We start from the raw sequence: 24,569 nt of genomic DNA, 5'->3' as shown, positions 1-24,569 counted from the left end.
TCCCCCCCCTAATAAACACAGTGATGTTAGTGTCCCCCCCATACACACAGTGATGTCAGTGCCCCCCCCCATAAACACAGTGATGTCTGTGTCCCCCCCATACACACAGTGATGTCTGTGCCCCCCCCCATACACATAGTGATGTCGGTGTCCCCCCCCCCCCCATACACACAGTGATGTCAGTGTCTCCCCCCATAAACACAGTGATATCAGTGTCCCCCCCTAATAAACACAGTGATGTTAGTGTCTCCCCCCCCCATACACACAGGGATGTCAGTGCCCCCCCCCCCATAAACACAGTGATGTCAATGTCCCCCCATACACAAAGTGATGTCAGTGTACCCCCCCATACACACAGTGATGTCAGTGTCGTCCCCCTATAAACACAGTGATGTCAGTTCCCCCCTTCATACACACAGTGATGTCAGTTTCTCCCCCCATACACACAGTGATGTCAGTGCCCCCCCCCCCCAATAAACACAGTGATGTCAGTGCAGTGCTGTGTTTTGGCCTAGGCCAACAGGGCCCACTTTGCAGGGGGGTGGCAAAAAGCCGCCCCCCCCCCCGAAAATGGCAGCCGTGCCCTCTTCCCGATTCCCGCACAGCAGGGCCAGCATCTGGGGAGTACAGCTTAGGACTGCAGTGGCGTCCCGGGTGCGGAGGGGGCTAGAAATTAGTTTAAGTAAGAGCCGTCAAGCCGCCCCTCCGTAAAGCCGTGATTCTGTCTCTGATTGGCCCTCTGCTGTGGCCAATCATGGGGAGGAAAACAGCGGTCAGGAAGCTGGGCGGCGGCACGGCGAAACCAATTAGAGCCGCTCTCTCTCTCTTCTCCCTTCAATGACAGAAAGGGGAGGGGGGGCGAGCGGGGGAGTTCTCTGGCAAATGGAGCAGCAGCGCTGTGACAGGGAGAGTAGAGCTGGGGGCTGTCTGTGTATCTCCCCCGCTCGCCCCCCTCCCCTTTCTGTCAGCCCAAGGGAGAAGAGAGAGAGAGAGCGGCTCTAATTGGTTTCACCGCGCCGCCGCCCAGCTTCCTGACCGCTGTTTCTCCCCATAATTGGCCACAGCAGAGGGCCACTCAGAAGACTCCGGGGGGCATCATGGGAAACATAGTCCCTGAAGAGTGACGGCCCAGTGTGTCCACAGACATCATGCTACAGCCCCCAGCATGCATGCACTCTGCTGAGGGGGGGTGTACCCGCACCACCAGAGAGCCACGCTTTACCCGCACCACCTGAGAGCCACACTTTACCTGCACCACCAGAGAGCAACGCTGTACCCGCACCACCAGAGAGCCACGCTGTACCCGTACCACCAGAGAGCCAGGCACACTGTTCCCGCACCACCAAAGAGAGAGCCACGCTGTACCCGCACCACCAGAGGGGGAGAAAGGTAAAGCCGCTGCCAGGGTACAGACATGCTACACTACTGACTAGAGTCAGCCTGGGCAACCCAGAGTGAGCGAACGTCCAGCCAGAGGGATCACTGTTGCAGTTTCACCGGGTCTGGTAAGAGAGCCTGTTGGCCATTATCCATTACTGTTCCCAAGGACTGAGCCATTAGGAAGTGCCTAACCTGATATCCTCTGGGCCTTGTTGACCGCTACAATGAGCTCCAACGCTGGGCCTCCAGTCAAAAAATTAAGGGGAGATGACACAATTTTTACAGCTCCAGGTGACACCAAACCTAGTGACGCCACTGTCCCGGACCCACAAGTTCCGGCACTGAGCTTCGGTAACTGGCAGCCAGAGTGCGCTAGCGTGGGCACGCAGGACATCTGCCACCTGGGGTCCCACAAGCGGCGATCGGCTTTCCGTAGCAGCCGCCACCTCTCTCCCTACTGTCAGCCACACACACTCCTTGGCTCCTCCTCCTTCTCAGCTCCAATGTTCTAGTGTACACAGTCAGGAGGAGCGACACGACTTCAGTGCAAGAGCCGCCCTGCTGCTCTGAGGTCTGTGTATAGTTTACAGTGGAGGGGGACAGATAACAGATGCACACATGGATGGGGGGGGGGGTAAGGGGATATGTGCTGGGTGCTTTGGGAGGGTAGAGGATATGTGCTAGTGGGGGGGGGGGGGTCTGATCCTCCCTTCCCAAAGCAACTAGCACATATCCCCTTAACCCCCAAATGAAAAGATGCCGCATGCCTCTCTGTCCTCCTCCAATGAAGATGACAGGGCGGATCTTAAAAAGGAAGGGGTGTGGCCTTGACAGGAAGGGGTGGGTCATATTTAAATTAGGGGGTGCGCAAGCTCAGTCAGGCCTAGGGCAGCACAAAACCTAAATACACCACTGTGTCAGTGTCTCCCCCCATAAACACAGTGATGTTAGTGTCTCCCCCCCCCCCCATACACACAGTGATGTCAATGTCCTCCCCCCATACACACAGTGATGTCAATGTCCCCCCCTAATAAATACAGTGATGTTAGTGTCCCCCCCCATAAACACAGTGATGTCTGTGCCCCCCCCCAATAAACATTGATGTCAGTGTCTCCCCCCCATAAACACAGTGATGTCAGTGTCTCCCCCCATAAACACAGTGATGTCAATGTCTCCCCCCCAAAAAACACAGTGATGTCAGTGTCCCCCCTAATAAACACAGTGATGTTAGTGTCTCCCCCCCCATACACACAGTGATGTCAATGTCCCCCCCTAATAAATACAGTGATGTTAGTGTCCCCCCCCCCCATAAACACAGTGATGTCTGTGCCCCCCCAATAAACAGTGATGTCAGTGTCTCCCCCCCATAAACACAGTGATGTCAGTGCCTCCCCCCATAAACACAGTGATGTCAGTGTCTCCCCCCCATACACACAGTGATGTCAATGTCCCCCCCCCAATAAACACAGTGATGTCAGTGTCCCCCCCCCATAAACACAGTGATGTCAGTGTCTCCCCCCATAAACACAGTGATGTCAATGTCTCCCCCAAAAAAACACAGTGATGTCAGTGTCCCCCCTAATAAACACAGTGATGTTAGTGTCTCCCCCCATACACACAGTGATGTCAATGTCCCCCCCTAATAAATACAGTGATGTTAGTATCCCCCCCCATAAACACAGTGATGTCTGTGCCCCCCCCAATAAACACAGTGATGTCAGTGTCTCCCCCCCATAAACACAGTGATGCCAGTGTCCCCCCCCCCCATAAACACAGTGATGTCAGTGTCTCCCCCCAAAAAAACATAGTGGTGTCAGTGTCCCCCCCTAATAAACACAGTGATGTTAGTGTCTCCCCCCCCCCATACACACAGTGATGTCAATGTACCCCCCTAATAAATACAGTGATGTCAGCGTCCCCCACTAATGAACACAGTGATGTCAGTGTCTCCCCCCCCCCCTAATAAACACAGTGATGTCTGTGCCCCCCTCCCCCCTAATAAACACAGTGATGTCAGTGTCCCTCCCCTAATAAACACAGTGATGTCAGTGTCGTCCCCCTTCATACACACAGTGATGTCAGTGTCTCCCCCCTAATAAACACAGTGATGTCAGTGTCGTCCCCCTTCATACACACAGTGATGCCCCGTTTCCCTCTGCACGCGCACAGTGTACCGCCCCTCACCCTTTGGGCTCCGCCCATTCCCAGCTGCAGCCAGTGACAGTGGCCGGTCCGGGAGGTGTGTAGGGGGGGCTCGGCCTCCTCCTCCTCCGGGCGTCACATCCGGCGCTGTCAAAGGACAGCACAAACAAGGACGAGCCGGGAGAGAGCCGGACACCGGGCGGAGGGAGAGCAGCGATCACCGGGAGGTCAGTGATCACCGATCGGTATAGGAGGGGAGGGGCTGTCACCCCCTCATTAACTCCACCCTCTGCTGACACCCCGTATAATCACTGTCTGATTAATTCTGTACAAGCCGGGAGGTGCACATATCCTTCTATATCCTCATAGAGACATTACACTCTGTACCATTAACCCTCTCATAGCCCGAGGTGATCATTATATATATACAATGAGATATAGATGAACCCTTCACAGCCTGCACTCCTCCTCCCATAGGTAACCCTTCCACCTCTGATATCCCACACATGTCAGCGGTACAGACTCCTCCAGAGTGATATCAGTGACCTCCCATCATAATAATACCGGACTGATAACCCCTTCACTGCCACAGCACTGTCCCTTCATTGTAATAATGATATAATGTAACCCCATAGGATGGATTCATCCACAGCCCCAGACAATGTATAACATTAGTGACCTTCCACATACCATACCTCTAACCCCTTCAGGGCCACAGGATTGTCACCTAAGGCGATTAATCCTTCAAAGGCCTCAGCTGATCTGCTGTAACCTAATAGTAGTATTGATCACCATAGACACCCATAAACAATCAATAATAGAACGCTAGAGTGCATCCCTAACCCTGCTCTGTAACCTAATGCTGGTAACCCTAGAACAGCCACAACTGGCACCTCTGAGCAAGTGGTACTGTCCACCCCCACCTCGCCACATGGGTACTGTCCTTCCCCACCTCGCCACATGGGTACTGTCCACCCCCACCTCGCCACATGGGTACTGTCCACCCCCACCTCGCCACATGGGTACTGTCCACCCCCACCTCGCCACATGGGTACTGTCCACCCCCACCTCACCACATGGGTACTGTCCACCCCCACCTCGCCACATGGGTACTGTCCACCCCCACCTCGCCACATGGGTACTGTCCACCCCCACCTCGCCACATGGGTACTGTCCACCCCCACCTCGCCACATGGGTACTGTCCACCCCCACCTCGCCACATGGGCACTGTCCACCCCCACCTCACCACATGGGTACTGTCCACCCCCACCTAGCAACATGGGCACTGTCCACCCCCACCTCGCCACATGGGTACTGTCCACCCCCACCTCGCCACATGGGTACTGTCCACCCCCACCTCGCCACATGGGCACTGTCCACCCCCACCTCGCCACATGGGCACTGTCCACCCCCACCCCGCCACATGGGTACTGTCCACTCCCACCTCGCCACATGTGACGCCCGGAGGAGGAGGAGGCCGAGCCCCCCCTACACACCTCCCGGATCGGCCACTGTCACTGGCTGCAGCTGGGAATGGGCGGAGCCCAAAGGGTGAGGGGCGGTACACTGTGCGCGTGCAGAGGGGAATGGGGCATCACTGTGTGTATGAAGGGGGGCGACACCACCCCCACCTCGCCACATGGGTACTGTCCACCCCCACCTCGCCACATGGGTACTGTCCACCCCCACCTCGCCACATGGGCACTGTCCACCCCCACCTCGCCACATGAGTACTGTCCACCCCCACCTCGCCACATGAGTACTGTCCACCCCCACCTCGCCACATGAGTACTGTCCACCCCCACCTCGCCACATGGGCACTGTCCACCCCCACCTCGCCACATGGGCACTGTCCACCCCCACCTCGCCACATGGGCACTGTCCACCCCCACCTCGCCACATGGGCACTGTCCACCCCCACCTCGCCACATGGGCACTGTCCACCCCCACCTCGCCACATGGGCACTGTCCACCCCCACCTCGCCACATGGGCACTGTCCACCCCCACCTCGCCACATGGGCACTGTCCACCCCCACCTCGCCACATGGGCACTGTCCACCCCCACCTCGCCACATGGGCACTGTCCACCCCCACCTCGCCACATGGGCACTGTCCACCCCCACCTCGCCACATGGGCACTGTCCACCCCCACCTCGCCACATGGGCACTGTCCACCCCCCACCTCGCCACATGGGCACTGTCCACCCCCCACCTCGCCACATGGGCACTGTCCACCCCCCACCTCGCCACATGGGCACTGTCCACCCCCCACCTCGCCACATGGGTACTGTCCACCCCCCCCCACTTCGCCACATGGGCACTGTCCACCCCCACCTCGCCACATGGGCACTGTCCACCCCCACCTCGCCACATGGGCACTGTCCACCCCCACCTCGCCACATGGGCACTGTCCACCCCCACCTCGCCACATGGGCACTGTCCACCCCCACCTCGCCACATGGGTACTGTCCACCCCCCACCTCGCCACATGGGTACTGTCCACCCCCCACCTCGCCACATGGGCACTGTCCACCCCCCACCTCGCCACATGGGCACTGTCCACCCCCACCTCGCCACATGGGCACTGTCCACCCCCACCTCGCCACATGGGCACTGTCCACCCCCACCTCGCCACATGGGCACTGTCCACCCCCACCTCGCCACATGGGCACTGTCCATCTCCACTGTCCACCCCCACCTCAGCACTGCCCACCGACACGTCGGTACTGTCCACCCCCACCTCGGCACTGTCCACCGCCACCTCACCACCTCGGCACTGTCCACCACCACCTTGGCACTGTCCACTGCCACCTCACCACCTCGGCACTGTCCACCGCCACCTCACCACTGTCCACCGCCACCTCACCACCTCGGCACTGTCCCCCGCCACCTCGGCACTGTCCCCCGCCACCTCACCACCTCGGCACTGTCCACCGCCACCTCACCACCTCGGCACTGTCCACCGCCACCTCGCCACATGGGTACTGTCCACCGCCACCTCGGCACTGTTGACCGCCACCTCGCCACTGTCCCCCCCCACCCCCACCTCGGCACTATCAATGTGATGCTAGCTACACACATAACACTATTTCATCAATTTAAAGCATGTTCAATTGGCATTTGATTGCAAAAGTGATTTAAAGTATCACGAAAGGCAACCTTATTTTTTTTTTTGAAAGATCGGAGAGGGATGAGAACATCTGTCAGGTTTTATTATTGTCTGTACCCCTGTTGGGGAGATTCACCTCATTTACAGCAGAACTAAACTCCGTTATGTCCCTCATCAGCTGATGTCATATTTTTGGCCTCTTGATTGGCTGGTGGGGGATAACATGATCCCAGGCCTGCGCACAGGAGTCAGTCATTCTGGCACGGCCGCAGTAAGCATAAAAATGTTAGCAGGCAGGTAAATGTGTCTTATTACGGAAGAGACATGGCATATAGCGTCTGCAATAAGGAGCTGCCTGCTCACAGTATTTTTTTTTTTTTTTGTAGGTTTAGTTTCACTTCAAAGCGGTTGTAAACCTTCACATATACCCAGTGAGGTGACTGGCCTCAAGTGATGCACAGAGATGAAACAAATCTCCCTACATAAGTTGTACCTGTTTATCTGTAGTCTTCTGTTCTCTACATCGGTTCAAAGTACAGAATTGATGAAGCTTGTTAGAAAAAAGGGGACAGGAAGCTAAAATGACTCACTGCAGAGAGTGTCAGAGGAGAGCTCTGAGAGCTTATTGGAGGGAAGGGACCCCCCCACACACACACACAGCACACAGGGACAGCTCTGAGTCTGTCAGTAACAGGCTGTGTGATGGAGATCCCTTCCCTGTCACCTTTTTTCTCGGTGTCAGAAAGCACTCATGCAGGTAACAGAGGAATGAAGCTGCAGCCAGAAATGACACTTGGTGCTCTGGATTGTGACAAGTACACACTATAGAGGTTTTCAACCACTTTTTTTCAGTTACCAGTCAGTTTTGGATCCAGTTGGAGAAGACAGATGAAAACATTCTATTAATAACATTTGAGGAGCCACACAAATTTTAAACTTTAAAAAGGAGTTCCAATCTGTAAAAGAAAAAAATAATAATACTGTAGCGGCTGACTTCTAAGGACAGTTACCTGTCCAGGGATCCCGCAATGTTGGCACCCCTAGCCGATTCGTCAGTTGGCTTCGGGTGCAGGCGTCGAAATCTGTAGTAAGGGAAACAGGAAGTGAAGGCCTTACAGCTTTACAACCGGTCTCCTACTGCGCATGCACGGGTCGGGCTGTGCTTTCTGAATGGTCCCGTAGTCTTCTGGTAACCTCTGTGTGTCTCAGAAGGCAGCAGGAGGTGGGACCACAAATGTCGTAGATCGTTGTGCAGTGATCTTACCCGGAAGTTGGAGTGGGTACTTGTACCTGTAAACCAGATACCCGCTTCCCCCCCAAAAAGTGCCAATTGTGGCAGTGGAGGGTGCGGACAAGCGGAGCTTCCCCTTTTGGATGGAGCTCTGTTTTAACTGAAAACAGTTAACTAAATGTATTTATTTTTTATATCATTTAACCTGCAAAACTGTTTGAAAAGGCCAGAAAACTCTAAATGCATTCTAATTGTATCCAGCTGAATGGATGGAACAATTGGATTTGTGTGTACAATATGTTACAGTTTAAAAGGAACACTAATCATTAGTAAAGATCATGATGATAACTGGCACAATGACTGTGGTAGTCTGATAACCATTTAACAACTGACATTCAGTTATTGGCATTCACTGGACCAAACCTACAGATCATCATAATAATGCTGTCCTGGACTTCACTCCAGACCATTCACTGGCCTGTCCCCTCCCCACCACCCTTCCCTTATCCAAAGCAGGTTTTACTGCTTCCTTTATCACTCTTCAGGCTTGTTGTCTATAAAAATAGACAGCTCAGGAGAAAAGTGTAGACCCTCCCATAGACTGTGTGTACACAACCGATTGTGCCCATAGCATGGAACTCCCATTGCTAAGGTATTCATGTTAGCAGCCTGTGCCTATGGTATGTCGCTTCCTTAGTCAATACATTCATGCTAGCAGCATTTGCCCCTGGCATGTCACCCCCATAGCTACAATATTTATGCTGGCAGCTTGTGCCCATAGCATGTTACTCCCATAGATAGGGTATTCATGCTTGCACCTATAGCATGTAGCTTACTGGGGGGATTAATCCATAGCCAGGGTTTTCATGCTGGCAGCCTGTGCCAGTAGATAGGGTTTTCATGCTGGCAGCCTGTGCTTGTAAATGGGCTATTCATGTTGGCAGCCTGTGCCCGTAGGTAGGGTATTCATGCTGGCAACCTGTGCCTGTAGGTAGGGTATTCATGCTGGCAGCCTGATCCCGCAGGTAGGGTATTCATGCTGGCAGCCTGTGCCCGTAGGTAGGATATTCATGCTGGCAGCCTGTGTCCGTAGATAGGGTTTTCATGCTGGCAGCCTGTGCTTGTAAATAGGCTATTTGTGTTGGCAGCCTGTGCCCATAGGTAGGGTATTCATGCTGGCAGCCTGATCGTGTAGGTAGGGTATTCATGCTGGCAGCCTGGTCCTGTAGATAGGGTAATTATGCTGGCAGCCTGTGCCTGTAGATAGGGTAATCATGCTGGCAGCCTGTGCCCGTACGTAGGGTATTCATGCTGGCAGCCTGTGCCCGTAGGTAGGGTATTCATGCTGGCAGCCTGTGCCTGTACGTAGGGTATTCATGCTGGCAGCCTGTGCCCGTAGATAGGGTATTCATGCTGGCAGCCTGTGCCTGTACGTAGGGTATTCATGCTGGCAGCCTGTGCCCGTAGGTAGGGTATTCATGCTGGCAGCTTTTGACATGTCAAATTGCCTGTCTTTTATACACATAACGAGTTGTCATTAGGAGCCCCTTTTTAAATTGACAGGACTAATCTGTGTACCACATGAGCACATACTGTAGCCAGTCTGTGGGAGCCAGAATTATTGTTGGTTGGAGGGGGATCAAATACTTTACTCACTGGACTGCAACTCAATTTATAACATTTGTATCATGTGTTTTTCTAGGATTTTTGGTTAATATTCTGTCTTTCACCTATGATAACAATCGGGGTGGATAAAAATCGCTGATTTTAAAAAAAAAAAAACTCCAAACAATCAGTTTTTTTTTTTTTTTGTTTATTTAAATCTGATTTTTTTTTTATTAAATGTATTTTATTTTATTAAAATGCTTTTGGAGTAAAAATCTATCTAAAGATAGTTTTCTATTTAAGATACATTAATAATATTGTTTATTCATCATGAAATGGAGCTTAGTTATGTAGCACGAGGCTGTATATCCGGCAATATTTACATTTTTGGTAAATTCATTCAATGAATCCAAGCTCTGCAAACTGTATGATTGTTTGAAGATAAATGCATCTATACCAGGCTTTAAGTGTGAGGAGGAAGGTTAAGCAGTAAAAATTAAAGTGACACCTTCCAAGCAGCTTATAAACCTTGTGATCTTTCTGCACATATCTTGAAGTGCTTTATTCCTCCCTTGAGGAGCAAAATGTCAGCAGGCCACAAGAGACCCAGTTTGGGAACATTTTAAAGCTCCTCTACCTATAGATAAAGCAGATAATCTAATGTTATTGTTTTAATTAATAAAATAATTTTAGTAGTTCTCCAACTATGTGTGATTAACCTATTAACCTAAAATCGGTTCTGATATTGTTGTTTTACTAACCTGACAGCTTATTATTCTAAATAAGAAACCTTCATTTTGTTTGCAAATAATAAATATTCTAACTACCAGCAAGAATGAGTCCTTACATTTAAAGAGCACCTGTCATTTCAGATCCATCATGGCATCTGTTAGCGGGCGTCCACTCACCTGCTGCCGCCACGTCCCTCACCTTGTTGTGTCACTGCCACATCACCAGCCACCCCATTAAAGTGAATGGGACTTTGGTGAGTCAACAGCGGGTCAGAGGAGGAGCTGCTGTGGGACAAAGATGACAGCTGCTCTTTAAAAATTATGATTTAAATTGAGCCTTTTTATTAGTGATTTTAATTGTGATTTAAATTAAATCCACCTTGATAACAATTATAGACCCTTCATTTCTTTGTAAGTAGGCAAACTTACAAAATCTGCAGGGGATCAAATAATTATTTTCTCCATTGTATACTTTCAGTCTGTTTCCCTGGCATGCAACTTCCATACATGGTGTATTCATGCTGGCAGCCTGTGCCCATACATGGTGTATTCATGCTGGCAGCCTGTGCCCATACATAGGGTATTCATGCTGGCAGCCTGTGCCCATACATAGGGTATTCATGCCGGCAGCCTGTGCCCATACATAGGGTATTCATGCTGGCAGCCTGTGCCCGTAGCAAGTAGCTTACTTAGGGTATTTATATTGGCAGTCTGTGTCTCTGTGCAACTCTCATAGACGGGGTATTCATGCTGGCAACCTGTGCCCATACATAGGGTTTTCATGCTGGCAGCCTGTGCCAGTAGCAAGTAACTTACTTATACTGGCAGTCTGTGTCTCTGTGCAACTCTCATAGATGGGGTATTCATGCTGGCAGCCTGTGCCCATACATAGGGTATTCATGCTGGCAGCCTGTGCCCGTAGCAAGTAGCTTACTTAGGGTATTTATATTGGCAGTCTGTGTCTCTGTGCAACTCTCATAGATGGGGTATTCATGCTGGCAACCTGTGCCCATACATAGGGTATTCATGCTGGCATCCTGTGCCCATAGCAAGCAGCTTACTTATACTGGCAGTCTGTGTCTCTGTGCGACTCTCATAGATGGGGTATTCATGCTGGCAGCCTGTGCCCATAGCAAGCAGCTTACTTATACTGGCAGTCTGTGTCTCTGTGCGACTCTCATAGATGGGGTATTCATGCTGGCAGCCTGTGCCCATAGCATGTAGCTCTCACCAGAATGTGCATAGCTGTAGCCTATTTACACATCTTGTGTTCTGACTGTTGCTGTGTCTAGGACATCCCCCAACGTGCCCTTTGAACCCTGAGAGTTGCAGAACAGGAAAACCCCTTAGACACATTATGGCTTGTTGTAAAGATGGGGGATGGGAAGGAATGCCTAGAAGGAAGGTCTGTGTGTATATGTGGAGGTCTCTGTTACTATTAGTACAGTGTATCCCACCTATGTGTGTGCCTGACATGATGATATCAACATGGCTGATCAACACAAGATCTCTGCTATGTCCATCACCATATGACTAATGTAATCGGGTGTACATGTGTTGGTATTGGACATAGGTTGTTTCTGCCATGTTGTGGCCAACATGAAAAACTTCTCAGTGTGATTAAACAAGTGTTGCTTGGCTTTGATTTACACCTTCTTGTGTGTTACCATGTGTTAACGCATTTTGTTAATATGCACTATATATGCATTCATATAAATAGGCCCTCAACACGTCAGTGCAGTAAACTTTATACCCAATAGGTATGGGAGTATGCATGCATTGTAGTGCTGTTTTTCCCAAAAAATCGTTTTTTGTTTTTTTTTTTTTTTTTGGTTCATCGAACCTTGTCAAGGGTCCATGGGAAATAGTCTGATTCAACATACATTAATGTGGGTTAACATACGCACACATAGATGTGAATGGGAATCAAAGAATCAGCATACCCAAAACATTAAAATCTACCTTCTATGTTTTCCGTGTAATCGCTACCAATAATGTTCGTCTCTGTTTTGCCATTTCACCCTTCTTTTGCTGCTAAACGTTCTTCAGTTTGTAATTCGAATAACAAGTAAAATAAAGATGGAAATCAGATAGATTAAAGCTGAACTCTGGGATAAGCAAATATTGTGTAAGTACAAGATCCATGTGTATTCTTACTTGAATCTTGGTGTTCTTTCTGTATTTCTTCCAGATCTGCGCAGTAATCCAATGTAGAACGTTGCCTCTGTTCAGGAGCTTCCTTTAGGCTCCATTCACACCTAGGCGATTTGAGTCGTGGGTGGAATCTACACGATTCTGCCTGCAATTCCACAATCGTGGTAAAATGCAGAGCAATTTTGACGTGATTGTCGCACGACAAATTGCACAAACAAAATCGCGGGACATGTCGCTCAAAAGAAGTTCTGGAAGTTCTTTTGAGTGACGTGTCCAGCGGTTTTGTCACAATTGTGGAATCGCAGGCAGAATCATGGCGATTCTGCTCACAATTCATATTGCCTAGGTGTGAATGAAGCCTTAATAAAGACCAGTCACTGCTGCGCTCTCTCCTTGTGCAGGGTGACTGGTCTTATCTCCACCCCTCTTGTAGTTTTCTACAGGTAGCCTGTAGTGGGTGGAGCCTGTTGGGGTCCCTCCCACAGCTCTGCTCTCTGCACAGGCTATGTATCACACAGTGGTGATTTCACTGCTACTTTTAGAAAGTAATATCTGGATTTACAAAGACATTTTGGTGCACACAAAGTGTATCGATATCCTTTGTGGCTATGGAGAATTGTTTTTTTTTTTTTTTTTTGCCTGGAGTTTAGATTTAAAGCATGGTAAAACTCAAAAACAATAATGCTGCATTATTTTCTAAGCTTTCTTTCATCTTTATATTTACCTGGTATGTAGCTAGTAACACACTTCCTGTCTTATTGTGACAGTGCTCACTCATTGTACTATAGCTGTAGAAGAGCGCTGTTGTCACCCTAGGACAGGAAGTGTGTTAGGACTACAAAACACCTGCCCATTTTTGTCTCCATTAGCCCAGGTTCACGTTAAGGGCGGGTTTGAGATCGTGTGGGTTCAGCTGAATCGACTTCAGTGGCGATTTGACAGACATTTGTGTGGTTTCCTGCACTGATGTCTATTCAAATCGCCCTGAAGTCGCAAAAAGTAGTACAGGAACTATTTTTGGGAATCGGTGCAGCATCGCACCGATTCGGATGGTGCCATTACTGGCGATTTGACATGTCAAATCGCATGTCAAAATGGCCCGATGTGTACGTGGGCTGAAATGTGGAGAAGAGATGTAGTTCACAGATGATCACTTGGAAAGCGAATAACTTTTTTTTCAGATTTCAGTTCAGTGCAGAAAAAGTTACAAGGATGTTCAATTTCTCGATAGTTAATTTCAGGGTCCACAGGTATTTTCTGTATTTGCATACCATGGTTTGATTCTTATTTAGGGTATCCTGCGCTAGTGATTTATTTATTTCAGGTACTTTTATAGCGCCGTCAATTTACACAGTGCTTTACATATGTATTGTACATTCCTCCATAATCGCAGTCCCTGGGCTTAAGGAGTTTACAATCTAAGGTCCCTCTCTTTTAATGTGGAGATCCTGGCTGGTTATCTGGTAAGGGAATTCATATATCTATGTCCAAAGTGGTTGGGACCAAAACATGTGGAACTGTGGCATTTCATTTCCACACAAGATTCTACACTGGCCCCCTAGTGGGGCCCTGAAATATTCTTTCGGGAGTGGACTTTCATTTTCACACAAGATTGTTTTATATTGGCCCCCTAGTGGAGCCCTATATTTCCCTTTTGGGAGTGGATTTTCATCTCTATTATATCATTGTTTGATTTATATTGACTATGCCTTTATTTTTCCACTTTATTGGTGGTGATATTATTTGTATCATTTTATTATTATTATTATTATACAGGATTTATATAGTGCCAACAGTTTGTGCAGCGCTTTACAATGTAAGGGCAGACAGTACAATTACAATGCAAATCAATACAGGACTTTGCTTTCATTGTGATTTTTATGGTCCAAGGTTTTGCATACTCTTTTTGTTTATTATTTTGTAAAACATCTTCGGCCAGACACTTTGATAAATGATGCTAAATATCATTGAGAACAGCATGATGACATCTTGCATAAAGGTGTTGTCCCTTATTTGGACTACAATCTTAATGTGCCTTTTTTGCCCCCCTCCCCAGCAGCACAGACTCCCCTTGTCTCTACTGCCCCACCACTCAAATCCATGCCAGGGTCGAGGAGAGTACCCGGTAACCAAGCATACGACTTGCTTGCCTTTAGTTTTGTTTAATAGCATTGATTCTGGTGCCTGGTGGTTTGAGTTGGGAGTCCTCTGCCTTGTGTAAACTCCAACTAGATGCATGTGTGCTCAACCCGTTGGCCCTCCAGCTGTTTTGCGGAACTATGAGGCATTGCAAAACTGGCAGTTACAAGCATAACTCCCAAAGGCAGAGGCATGATGAGATTTATAGTTCCACAACAGCAGGAGGGCCACAGGTTGAGCAACCATGATAACTAGAGTAACTTAGAAATATCAAGGAGCATTCTTACTTCACTCTTGGATGCTATATTTGGTAACGGGGAAGAAAAGGCACAGGCTGCTGGGGAGTACATCATTGTAGCCCTGGACAGCCCAGGGCAAGACAACAGGTTAACTTTAGGTTTTCTCTATCTAGTTGTGTTCCTGGGCAACAGTTTCAGTGTTCCTTGCTCCAGATTTTATAATCAGCTGGGCTAAAGCATATTGGCATTTCTGCATTTGCAAAACACAAGCAATTATAAAGTTTTGTAGTAAATACTGTATACATTATGTGGCTGAAAGTCTGTGGGCATCTGACCATCAAGCCTATATGAGTTTGTTGGACATCTTATTCTGATGGACAATAATATGAATTTGGCCCTCCCCTGTAGCTACAACAGCCTCCACTCTTCTAGGAAGACAGTCAACAGATTTTGGAGTGTGTCTGTGGGACTTTGTGCCCATTTGTGAGATCAGATACTGATGGTGGATCAGAAGATCTGGCTCACCGTCAGCACTCCAATTCATCCCAATGGTGTTCAGTAGGGTTGAGGTCAGGGCTCTGTGCAAGCCACTTGAGATCCTCCACAAAAAACTGGCCATACCTTGTCTTTATGGAGCTGGCTTTGTACATGGGGGCACAGTCATGCTGGAACTGAAAAGGGCCTTCCCCAAACGGTTACCACAATGTTGGAAGTGCACAATTGCCTAAAATGTCTCTGTATGTTGTAGCAACAGTCCCCTTTTACTGGAAACATTTGTATGTAGGGGTACCCAAACACTTCTGGTCATATAAGTGTAATAATTAGGTGTCCAGAAATATTTATAAAGGGAAGCTGCAGGACTGCATTAACAAAGGGGCAAATAGGGCATTTTTCTAGACAGGCCAAGACGGGGATCCATCAAGATGCTTGCTAGGGGATAGAACTTTAATAGAAACCTATGTTGTATTTAGAGGATCATCCTCTTTCACCTTTTTTATATAGAATGGAGAAGGGTTTATAATTAATAGTTCTTTTGGATGTGCTTTGAAATCTGCTTTGATTGTCGTTCGAAATGGGGAAACATATGTTCTAAACATTTTCCTCTCACTTCCCAATCTGCAGACTACACAGGAAGTAAAGGGAAATCTCCCTACAGTGAGTCAGTGGCATCAGTTTGAGATGTTTCTGAGACTGTTATGGGCTCCTGCAAACAGAGTACTTAAATTTATGCAGAGTCTTGCTGGCAGAAAGCTGAAGAATTATGCATAAAAATCTGTAGACATCTCGAATTCTACAGACCTACACGGTATGTCCATATGAGTTGAGATGTGCACAGTGAGCTGTACTGGCTCTTACACTTTAATGTTTACATCTTCCCACAGCCACCAGTTGCTCACTAAGCAGCAATGGCTGTGTCGCCATAGAATGACCTCAGTTTTCAGTCATTCTAGGTTCCTTAACCGCTTCAGAAGATTTTACCCCCTTCCTGACCAGAGCGTTTTTTGCGATTCGGCACTGTGTTGCTTTAACTGACAATTGCGCAGGCGTGCGACGTGGCTCCCAAACAAAATTGACGTTCTTTTTTCCCACAAATAGAGCTTTCTTTTGGTGGTATTTGATCGCCTCTGCGATTTTTATTTTTTTTCGCTATAAACAATATAAGAGCAACAATTTTGAAAAAAACGCATTATTTTTTTACTTTTTGCTATAATAAATATCCCCCACAAATATATAAAAAAACATTTTTTTCCCTCAGTTTAGGCCGATCGTATTCTACATATTTTTGGTAAAAAAAAATCGCAATAAGCGTTGATTGATTGGTTTGCGCAAAAGTTATAGCGTTTACTAAATAGGGAATAGTTTTATAGCATTTTTATTAAAAATTGTTTTTTTTACTAGAAATGGCGGCGATCAGCGATTTTTATTGTGACTGCGATGTTATGGCGGACATGTCGGACATTTTTGACACATTTTTGGGACCATGTCATTTATACAGCGATCAGTGCGATTAAAAATGCATTGATTACTGTGTAAATGACACTGGCAGTGAAGGGGTTAACCACTAGGGGCGGGGAGGGGTTAAGTGTGTCCTAGGGGAGTGATTTATAACTGTCAGGGGGGGTGGGCTGTGTGTGACGTCACTGATCTCTGCTCCCAATGACAGGGAGCAGAGATCGAGTGACACTTGTCACTAGGCAGAACAGGGAGATGCTGTTTACATCAGCATCTCCCCCTTCCTCCTCCCCGTGAGGCGATCGTGGGTATCCCCGCGGTGATCGAGTCCGCGGGACCCGCGACCTGCGGTGCATACTAGCTCATTATGTCTTTTCCCTTACAGGTGTAGGGAAAGAAAAAAAAAAGTCAGCGGGTTTACTACCGCTTTAAAGCCAAGGTCATTCTGCGTCTGAACCACCGCGGATACCTACATTTTGTTGATGTTTACATGTGGCTCTGAATGAACCATTCTTTAGGCAGCAGTGCTCCATGTATTTGTTCACACAAACCTTCACATGCATACTTCGTAAAATGTGTCCAATTTTACACAGCTCAACTCTACAGGGCAATACTGACTAAGCACAGCTCTATGAATGGGCCCATAGCATCAGGGCCGGACTTACTATTGGGCTTGACTGGGCTCAAGCCCATGGGCCCCGGCCAATAGGGGGCCCCGCCCGTTTCAAAAGCCGCCGAGATACACAGGACATCCAGCTCTGTATCTCGGCGGCGCCATTTTTAAACTGAAAGGCTGCAATGACAAGGCAGCAATGACACTGGAGCAAGAATACACGGACAAGTCTGCAAATAGCACTGGGGCAAGGCTACGCTGACAGTGATAAGGCTGCATTGATGGGCATTTAAATGTAAGTTTTTTTTTCCTTAAACTTTCCTCCTAAACTTGGGGTGCGTGTTATACGCCGATAAATACGGTAATTATCATTTTAGCCATTTTTATTGCTTGTATTAATCGTGGACCCAGGACGAATACCAGTACAGTATCCCCCACTTATACGCTTATATATTATCTACTTTTGTGAGTAGCCATTTGGCTGTTTTGTCTTGTCCAATTAAACAGAAGTTCTTTAATATTGCACTGAGTCTGGTGCACCTTGTCCTTTTCTATTTCTCTTTTATAGAGCTGTGCATATGTATAGAAGGGTAGGGCCCGAAAATGACTCAAGCCCAGGGGCCCCCACCACCCTAAGTCCTGCCCTGCATAGCATACAATAGTTATTATTATTATTATTATTATTATTATTATTATTATTATTATTTCAGATACTTATATAGCGCCGTCAATTTACGCAGCACTTTACATATACATTGTACATTCACATCAGTCCCTGCCCTCAAGGAGCTTACAATCTAAGGTCCCTAACGCACATTAATACATACTAGGGCCAATTTAGACAGAATCCAATGAACCTACCAGCATGTCTTTAGATTGTGGGAGGAAACCAGAGTACAGATGGTGTCGTGGTTGGGATTCGAACCAGAGACCCTTTTTGCAGCTAGGTGAAAGTGCTAACCACTACACCACTGTACTTCTGTATAAAACTGTAGACAGTAGGGATCTGAACGCAGCATTTTATACATCCTTGTGAACAATAGGCCCTAAAAAGCACAAAGTCGGCAATATAACAGACAGAGGTTCTAAAATTTCTGCATTCTGTCCAAAAAAAAAGAAAAAACCTTTCTAAAAAATGCATACGGCAGCACAGGAAAATCTACATCTCTTACATTTTTTTTTTTTTTTTTTTTTTTGTACGATGTTTAAAAAAATAAAATAAAAGTACAAGTCTGTTATTTCCTCCGTTGCAGTGTGTTTGCTTCCATTCTAAATTATTGAACTGTCCTAACGCATGGTGGTTCCATGACTTAATGCACATTATTCTTGCATGGTAATGCAATTAAGCGTGTAGGTGTGATGCCATCCTTAAAGAAAACCTGTGCTAAGAGATCTTTGCAGCCTATATAATTCTGTGGGAACAGTTGTAGTTTAAAAGGTTCGCTCATCTTTACCAAAAAAAAAACTACCTATGCAGATAAGGGGTGTCTGTAAATAAAAACAAATTGTGCAGCCTAACTAAAGTTGAACAGTGCCCTTGCTATAGGTGTGTGCTATTTACATACCTCATGAAGCCTGACTGGAAAGCTCCCAGGATGTTGCTATAGAGGCCCAGCTCTCAAACGCTAAGCTCAGAACTACAGCATCAGGGAAGAGAGAGCACATGTGAGGGGGTTTGAATCTGAGAAAGAGCTCACTTCTGTGATGGTGAGCAGTAACAGATTGGCCTCTCTTAGGGCCCTTTCACACTGAGGCGGTTTGCAGGAGCTATTGCGCTAATAATAGCGCCTGCAAACCGACCCGAAAGTGCCGCTGCTTTGTATCCAGTGTGAAAGCCCCGAGGTCTTTCACACTGGAGCGGTGCGCTGGCAGGACGGGAAAAAAAGTCCTGCCAGCAGCATCTTTGGAGCGGGGAAGGAGCAATGTATACACCGCTCCTTCCCCGCTCCTGCCCATTGAAATCAATGGGACAGCGCAGCTATTCTTCCGGCAATGCGCCTCCGCAGAGGCACTTTGCTGTGGTTTTTAACCCTTTCTTGGCTGCTAGCGGGGGGTAAAACTGCCCTGCTAGCGGCCGAATACCGACAGTAAAGCGCCACTTTACCGCCGCCCCCGCCCCAGTGTGAAAGGTACCTCAGCAACATCCTGAGAGTTTCCAAGTCAGGCTTCATGAGGTACGTAAATGGCCTACACCTATACAGTAGCAAGGGCATTTTTAAATTTTAGTAAAAGCTGCACAGATTGTTTTTATCTACAGATGTCCCTTATCAGCATCAGCGTTTATTTGGAAAAGGTGAACTATGCTTAAATATGAAATGCTGTGGACCCACTTTTCCACATTTTTTTTTTTTTTTCTTTACATCTTAAAGCGACCTCACAACAGCTGTTAGTGGATGGCAGTTTGGAGTCATTTTCTCCTGCGTGGAAATGCACAGGAGAGCCCTTGTATGTAAATGGGCCTTGAATCTGATGCCCAGATTTGCTCTTTGAGCTCAGAGTCAGCATAATTTTACCTCTGCATTTTCCTATCATGGGAATTAGGTGTTACTTTCCATTGACGTTACATCATTGGCTTTGCATGTCCTGGCTAAACTTGGCACCATGACGCAGGAGAGACCCGTGACTGGGCCGTAGTGAGTCTGCAGGCTTATCCAGGCTGGCAAAGTGATAGTGCTGTGCTAAGTGCATTAAGCCTCAGCATTCAATCAGATCATGGTTATCTGACCCTTGAAGGATACAGTCTAATTAGCTGGTGTGCCAGTGGCCATTACCTTACTACTGGGTAAGTCTGGTACTGTCACATGTAGTGATGAGTGAACTGTCCTGTGTTTGGCCTGAAAATTGCAAACCCGAACCACATTGAAGCCTATAGGATCCAAATCTTGTAATTTTATTTTTTTTTGCCCGTTTTAACTTTTTTTAAGGGATGAGTAGAGTGTACCAATGCAAACATTTTTTTTTTTTTTGTATTGGTGTAGTAAAGCAAAAGTGTCATTTTGAAAGAAGGAAACGATTGCCGCTAAACGATAGTTCCTTCCTTATGCCTGCTTCTGTTTGTGAACATAGAGGCTGACAGCTCCTGGGTGATGTCATTGATCACACACCGTTCTGATCAGATTGCGCCAGCAGCTTCAGCCAGCAATACTGACCAGTTTACCAAAATTCAGCAGCCAGCCAGGTTGCTGCCATTTGCCATGAGAGTGCAGCGGGAGAGGATTGAGGTGGGTAGTTGGGACGTTGTTCATTATGATTGATTATGGATTTAAATTGCTGGATGACAACACTGAAAATGCATGTACTCGTTCACAAAAAAAATGTACATTGTAAATAAAAAAATAACCTCCGTCCTCCTCCCCCCCAAAAAAAAAAAAAATGTCCCATGGTGTAAATCCACTGTCGATTTATGTCTTCCAGAGATGTAGATCCAATGTTAATCAATACCCAGATGACCCATTAAACAGGAACGTGATGACCTGAGCATGATGATCCGCCTGCTGTACTCCTGTCACAGCTACCCATTCCCTGGCACTGCTGGAGCATAAGCAGCAGCACAGAGGAACCTGGCCGCAGTGCATAGAAATGAATGTAATGTTGTTTGTTGTAACAAACCAAGGCACCACTCCTCACCGCTGTTACACAGGGGACACCAACCAGCACTTTGGGCTTTTTCATGCAACTTTAGGATGATGACAGGGTGTTTTTAAAGAAATAGGGGACAGGACAGGGTATATATCACCAGAGCTCACCAAGGCTGTAAGCCATGTTCAGTTCAGCATGGTGGAGCAAGCACTTCCCTTCACCCATGTCTACCATTCTACCTAATAACCTTTTGCTGAGAAGTGGGGACCCGGCCTGGGATTTGTAATTTAACGGCCATAGTGCTATCGCTGCTAAAGGATAGATCCCTATCCGCAGTTTGTAAGAAAAATAAAAAAAAAATGTCACTTTTAGTGCTCATGCACACAGGCATATGAAAATACATCAACTAGTATGCAGGATCTTGATGGTAGCAAAAGCCTGCATAAAGGGGTTCTGTTTAAGCAACGTTTACATGCGTACATCATAAATTGTCCTGTTACTAGGATGCAGGCATTGTCTCTATGAACCATGCTCAGGATACAGACCACTTTTTAAGGAAGCTGCCTAGTGTCCTATGTTGCTAGGATGCAGGCAACTATTGCCGTCTAGTATCCAATGTTGCTAGGATTCGCACACCGTAATCCATGGTACTTGCTCAGGAAAACAAATTCTTTACATTTTGGGGATGCCTTACAACTGCATGTGAATTTAGCTATATGATATAGTTTTATTTTTCGCACACAGTACACTTTTGCTGTATATTTAGATCCATAAAAAATAAATTAAATTAAAAATGTATATGTGTGTGTGTGTATATATATATATATATATATATATATATATATATATATATATATATATATATATATATTAATATAATATGTTTTTTTTCTGGATCTAAATGCAGCAAAAGTGTACTGATTTTTACGCAGCTGTGTGCGAAAAATAAAACTATATCATATAGCTCCTAAATTCACAGGCAGTTGTAAGGCATCCCCAAAATCTAAAGAATTTGTTTATTTTTACTGTTGGCCTTTAAGCCACATAAGACACATGCCCCGCTGAATGGTAGTTTTGAAAAAAAAATGTTTTTTTTTTTTTTTTTTTTTTTTTGCAGTGGGCTATGCGATGCCCAGTTACTCACGTCCCTTTAAAATAAATAATATATAATTAACAAGATTTGGCTTCCATAAAGTTCAGTGTGGTTCAGCAGCACTATATTCAGGGTTCGTGAGCAAACTTTGCTTGGTTCATTCACAACTAGTATGAATGAATGCAAGTTGTGTTAAATTGTGTCTTTAAAATCTGGCTGGAATTCACCTTCAAGGAATAATTCTGGGATATGCCAACATACACTGTGCCAAAAAATCGCCACAACAAACCAGTGAAAAAATGTTTGCACGCAATACTGGTGATCAGGCACAGCAGCACATGCCTGTAATACAAAGCTCCTGTCTCTGCTGGGTCACACCAGGTCATGAAGTTTGGTTCAGCAGAGACTTGCACAGTGTGGGTGGTACCTCCCTACCTAATAAGTAGGTGATATTTTTGGTTGTGGCAGCAGAGCAATAAGTGCTGGAAAACAACAGGTCTTGGGACAATGTGTTTTGTTTAAAAAAGAAAAGAAAACCAAACAATAGAAGTACTGAAACATATTTTAATTGTATTGCAGATCTTTTGCAGTGGCGTATTCAGGGTCGTCAGACTCCAGTCTTCTTTTGAAGGTTTGTGTAGCCTGTAATTTAAGGTCATTTCACAGGCCATCTTCTCTGATGGTAAATTAAATTGCGCCCTTCTTGATCCGTATATGAGCTGTAATAAACATTTGAGGATAAGTGGTGTGAATCTTAAAGTGACATTTGTATGGTCATTCATGTGCACAAAATGGTTGTTACAAGAGATGCAAGCCCTAACGACATGACATTTAGCTTGTCAAAGCACTGTGTATACTAAACAATTGCCATTTTGTTTAAAACCTTCCCTCCGTCCCAGGATCCCTTTAAAAGATTCTGAATACCTGGGGCAGGAAGGATTGGCAGCCATGTGACCACAGTAGTCACATGATCAGTAGTCGCTTACCAATTGTTGGCAGGGACCGAGAGCTGTATGTGGCAGTCTGGTCTGTGAGACCGCTCTCGGCAAAGAAACATTGGCCGCCCAGTGATGCATTTGTGCGTCATGTGGGCGTTAAAGCCCACCCTTTTGTCCTCACGGATTTGTTATATGTGCACTCTCTGAATTAAGGTAAAGAAAACTTCCACACCTGACTCCTGTATGGATCCAGCGCTGTACCTAGCTGCCGGCCTTCTCTCCTCTCTCCCTGCCCTCACAAGCTTGGCTAATAGCAAGGTCCATTTCCTCCTATTGCTGTCAATCATATCCAGTGGGGTGGGCCTGAGTCACACTATGTGTGTCTATGGACACAGCCCAGCTCAGGAGTGAGCCCACATGTCCATCTGCCCCCATAGCAAGCAGCTTGCTACGGGGGCTGACACAAGAAGAAGAGCTAAGATCACTGGCTGGGGAACCCAGAAAGAGGAGGTTTGGAGCCACTTGGTTTGGAGCAGGCATGTATATCATATTTATTATTGGAATAGAAAAAAAAAGGCTTTATGGTCACTTTAAGGCTGAACTCCAGGTATGGGTTTTATTGCATAATTACAGTGGTCCAGCTTGGCCAACTGTATGCATTAAGAATCATACCTGGGTCTCAGTTATGCAAGCTGGACCAGTGTAATTATGCAAAAAAAAACCCCTGAAATTCAAAGTGACACCTAGCAGTTATCCTTATTCCCTGTAATTCATTGCTTTGAGTTGTTTCTTACCCGGTTTTTCTGCTCCCTTGCAACATCCTCTGTGAGCTCCGGAATCTTTAATTCTCCCCCTCACTGGTGTTTTTTTTAAAATGAGCAGTGCATGTTAGTTGTGGTCATGTGCACTGCTTTCTGCACACTACATATCCCATAGTCTATCTCGGGAGCGAATAAGAGAGAGTGGCGCTGTTCCTACATACAGTGGGTTAGTGGGTGGAACCTTAGCCCCATGTAAGCTCTGACTAGACTGGGATCTATTCTGAGCTTATATAAGGCTGCGTCTCACTTGCAATGGGCAGAAAATTTTAGGTATGAGATGTTGAGAAAAATATGTACAGTATCTCACAAAAGTTAGTACACCCGTAACATTTTTGTAAATATTTTATCATACCTTTTCATGTGACAACACTGAAATTACACTTTGCTACAATGTAAAGTAGTGAGTGTACAGCTTGTATAACTGTGTAAATTTGCTGTCCCCTCAAAATAACTCAACACACAGCCACTAACGTATAAACCACTGGCAACAAAAGTGAGTACACCCCTAATTGAAAATGTCCAAATTGGGCCCAATTAAATTAGCCATTTTCCCTCCCCTGTGTCATATGACTCGTTAGTGTTACAAGGTCTCAGGTGTGAATGGGGAGCAGGTGTGTTAAATTTGGTGTTATCGCTCTCACTCTCTCATACTGGTCACTGGAAGTTCAACATGGCACCTCATGGCAAAGAACTCTCTGAGGATCTGAAAAAAAGAATTGTTGCTCTACATAAAGATGACCTAGGCTATAAGAAGATTGCCAAGAACCTGAAACTGAACTGCAGTATGGTGGCCAATACCATACAGGGGTTTAACAGGACAGGTTCCACTTAGAACAGACC

The 24,569-nt window shown here is 46.7% G+C and overlaps 2 protein-coding genes across 8 annotated transcripts in view; one reads left to right on the top strand and one right to left on the bottom strand.

Annotated features, from left to right (window-relative positions):
- The first annotated feature begins 3,606 nt into the window (after nucleotides 1-3,606).
- The window catches only part of PPARA (peroxisome proliferator activated receptor alpha), a 127,799-nt gene continuing 106,836 nt past the window's right edge, over nucleotides 3,607-24,569 (top strand). For 2 of the 4 annotated variants that reach the window (XM_073621894.1, XM_073621897.1), the window contains exon 1: nucleotides 3,607-3,749. The gene's annotated coding sequence lies outside the window, so the exon portion shown is untranslated. Of the gene's footprint in view, nucleotides 3,750-22,549; nucleotides 22,602-24,569 lie in introns of all 4 variants that reach the window. The other 2 variants (XM_073621898.1, XM_073621896.1) reach the window with 2 other exon arrangements.
- The window catches only part of CDPF1 (cysteine rich DPF motif domain containing 1), a 143,680-nt gene continuing 141,659 nt past the window's right edge, over nucleotides 22,549-24,569 (bottom strand). For 3 of the 4 annotated variants that reach the window (XM_073621905.1, XM_073621904.1, XM_073621906.1), the window contains exon 5: nucleotides 22,549-22,689. In XM_073621905.1, the coding sequence (XP_073478006.1) occupies nucleotides 22,626-22,689 (64 nt within the window). In that variant the 3' untranslated portion in view covers nucleotides 22,549-22,625. The remainder of the gene's footprint in view (nucleotides 22,690-24,569) is intronic. The other variant, XR_012242981.1, reaches the window with a different exon arrangement.

Source organism: Aquarana catesbeiana, linkage group LG03 (genome assembly GCF_042186555.1).
Source record: "Aquarana catesbeiana isolate 2022-GZ linkage group LG03, ASM4218655v1, whole genome shotgun sequence".
Classification (NCBI taxonomy): domain Eukaryota; kingdom Metazoa; phylum Chordata; class Amphibia; order Anura; family Ranidae; genus Aquarana; species Aquarana catesbeiana.
This window is presented reverse-complemented; position numbering and strand designations above follow the sequence as displayed.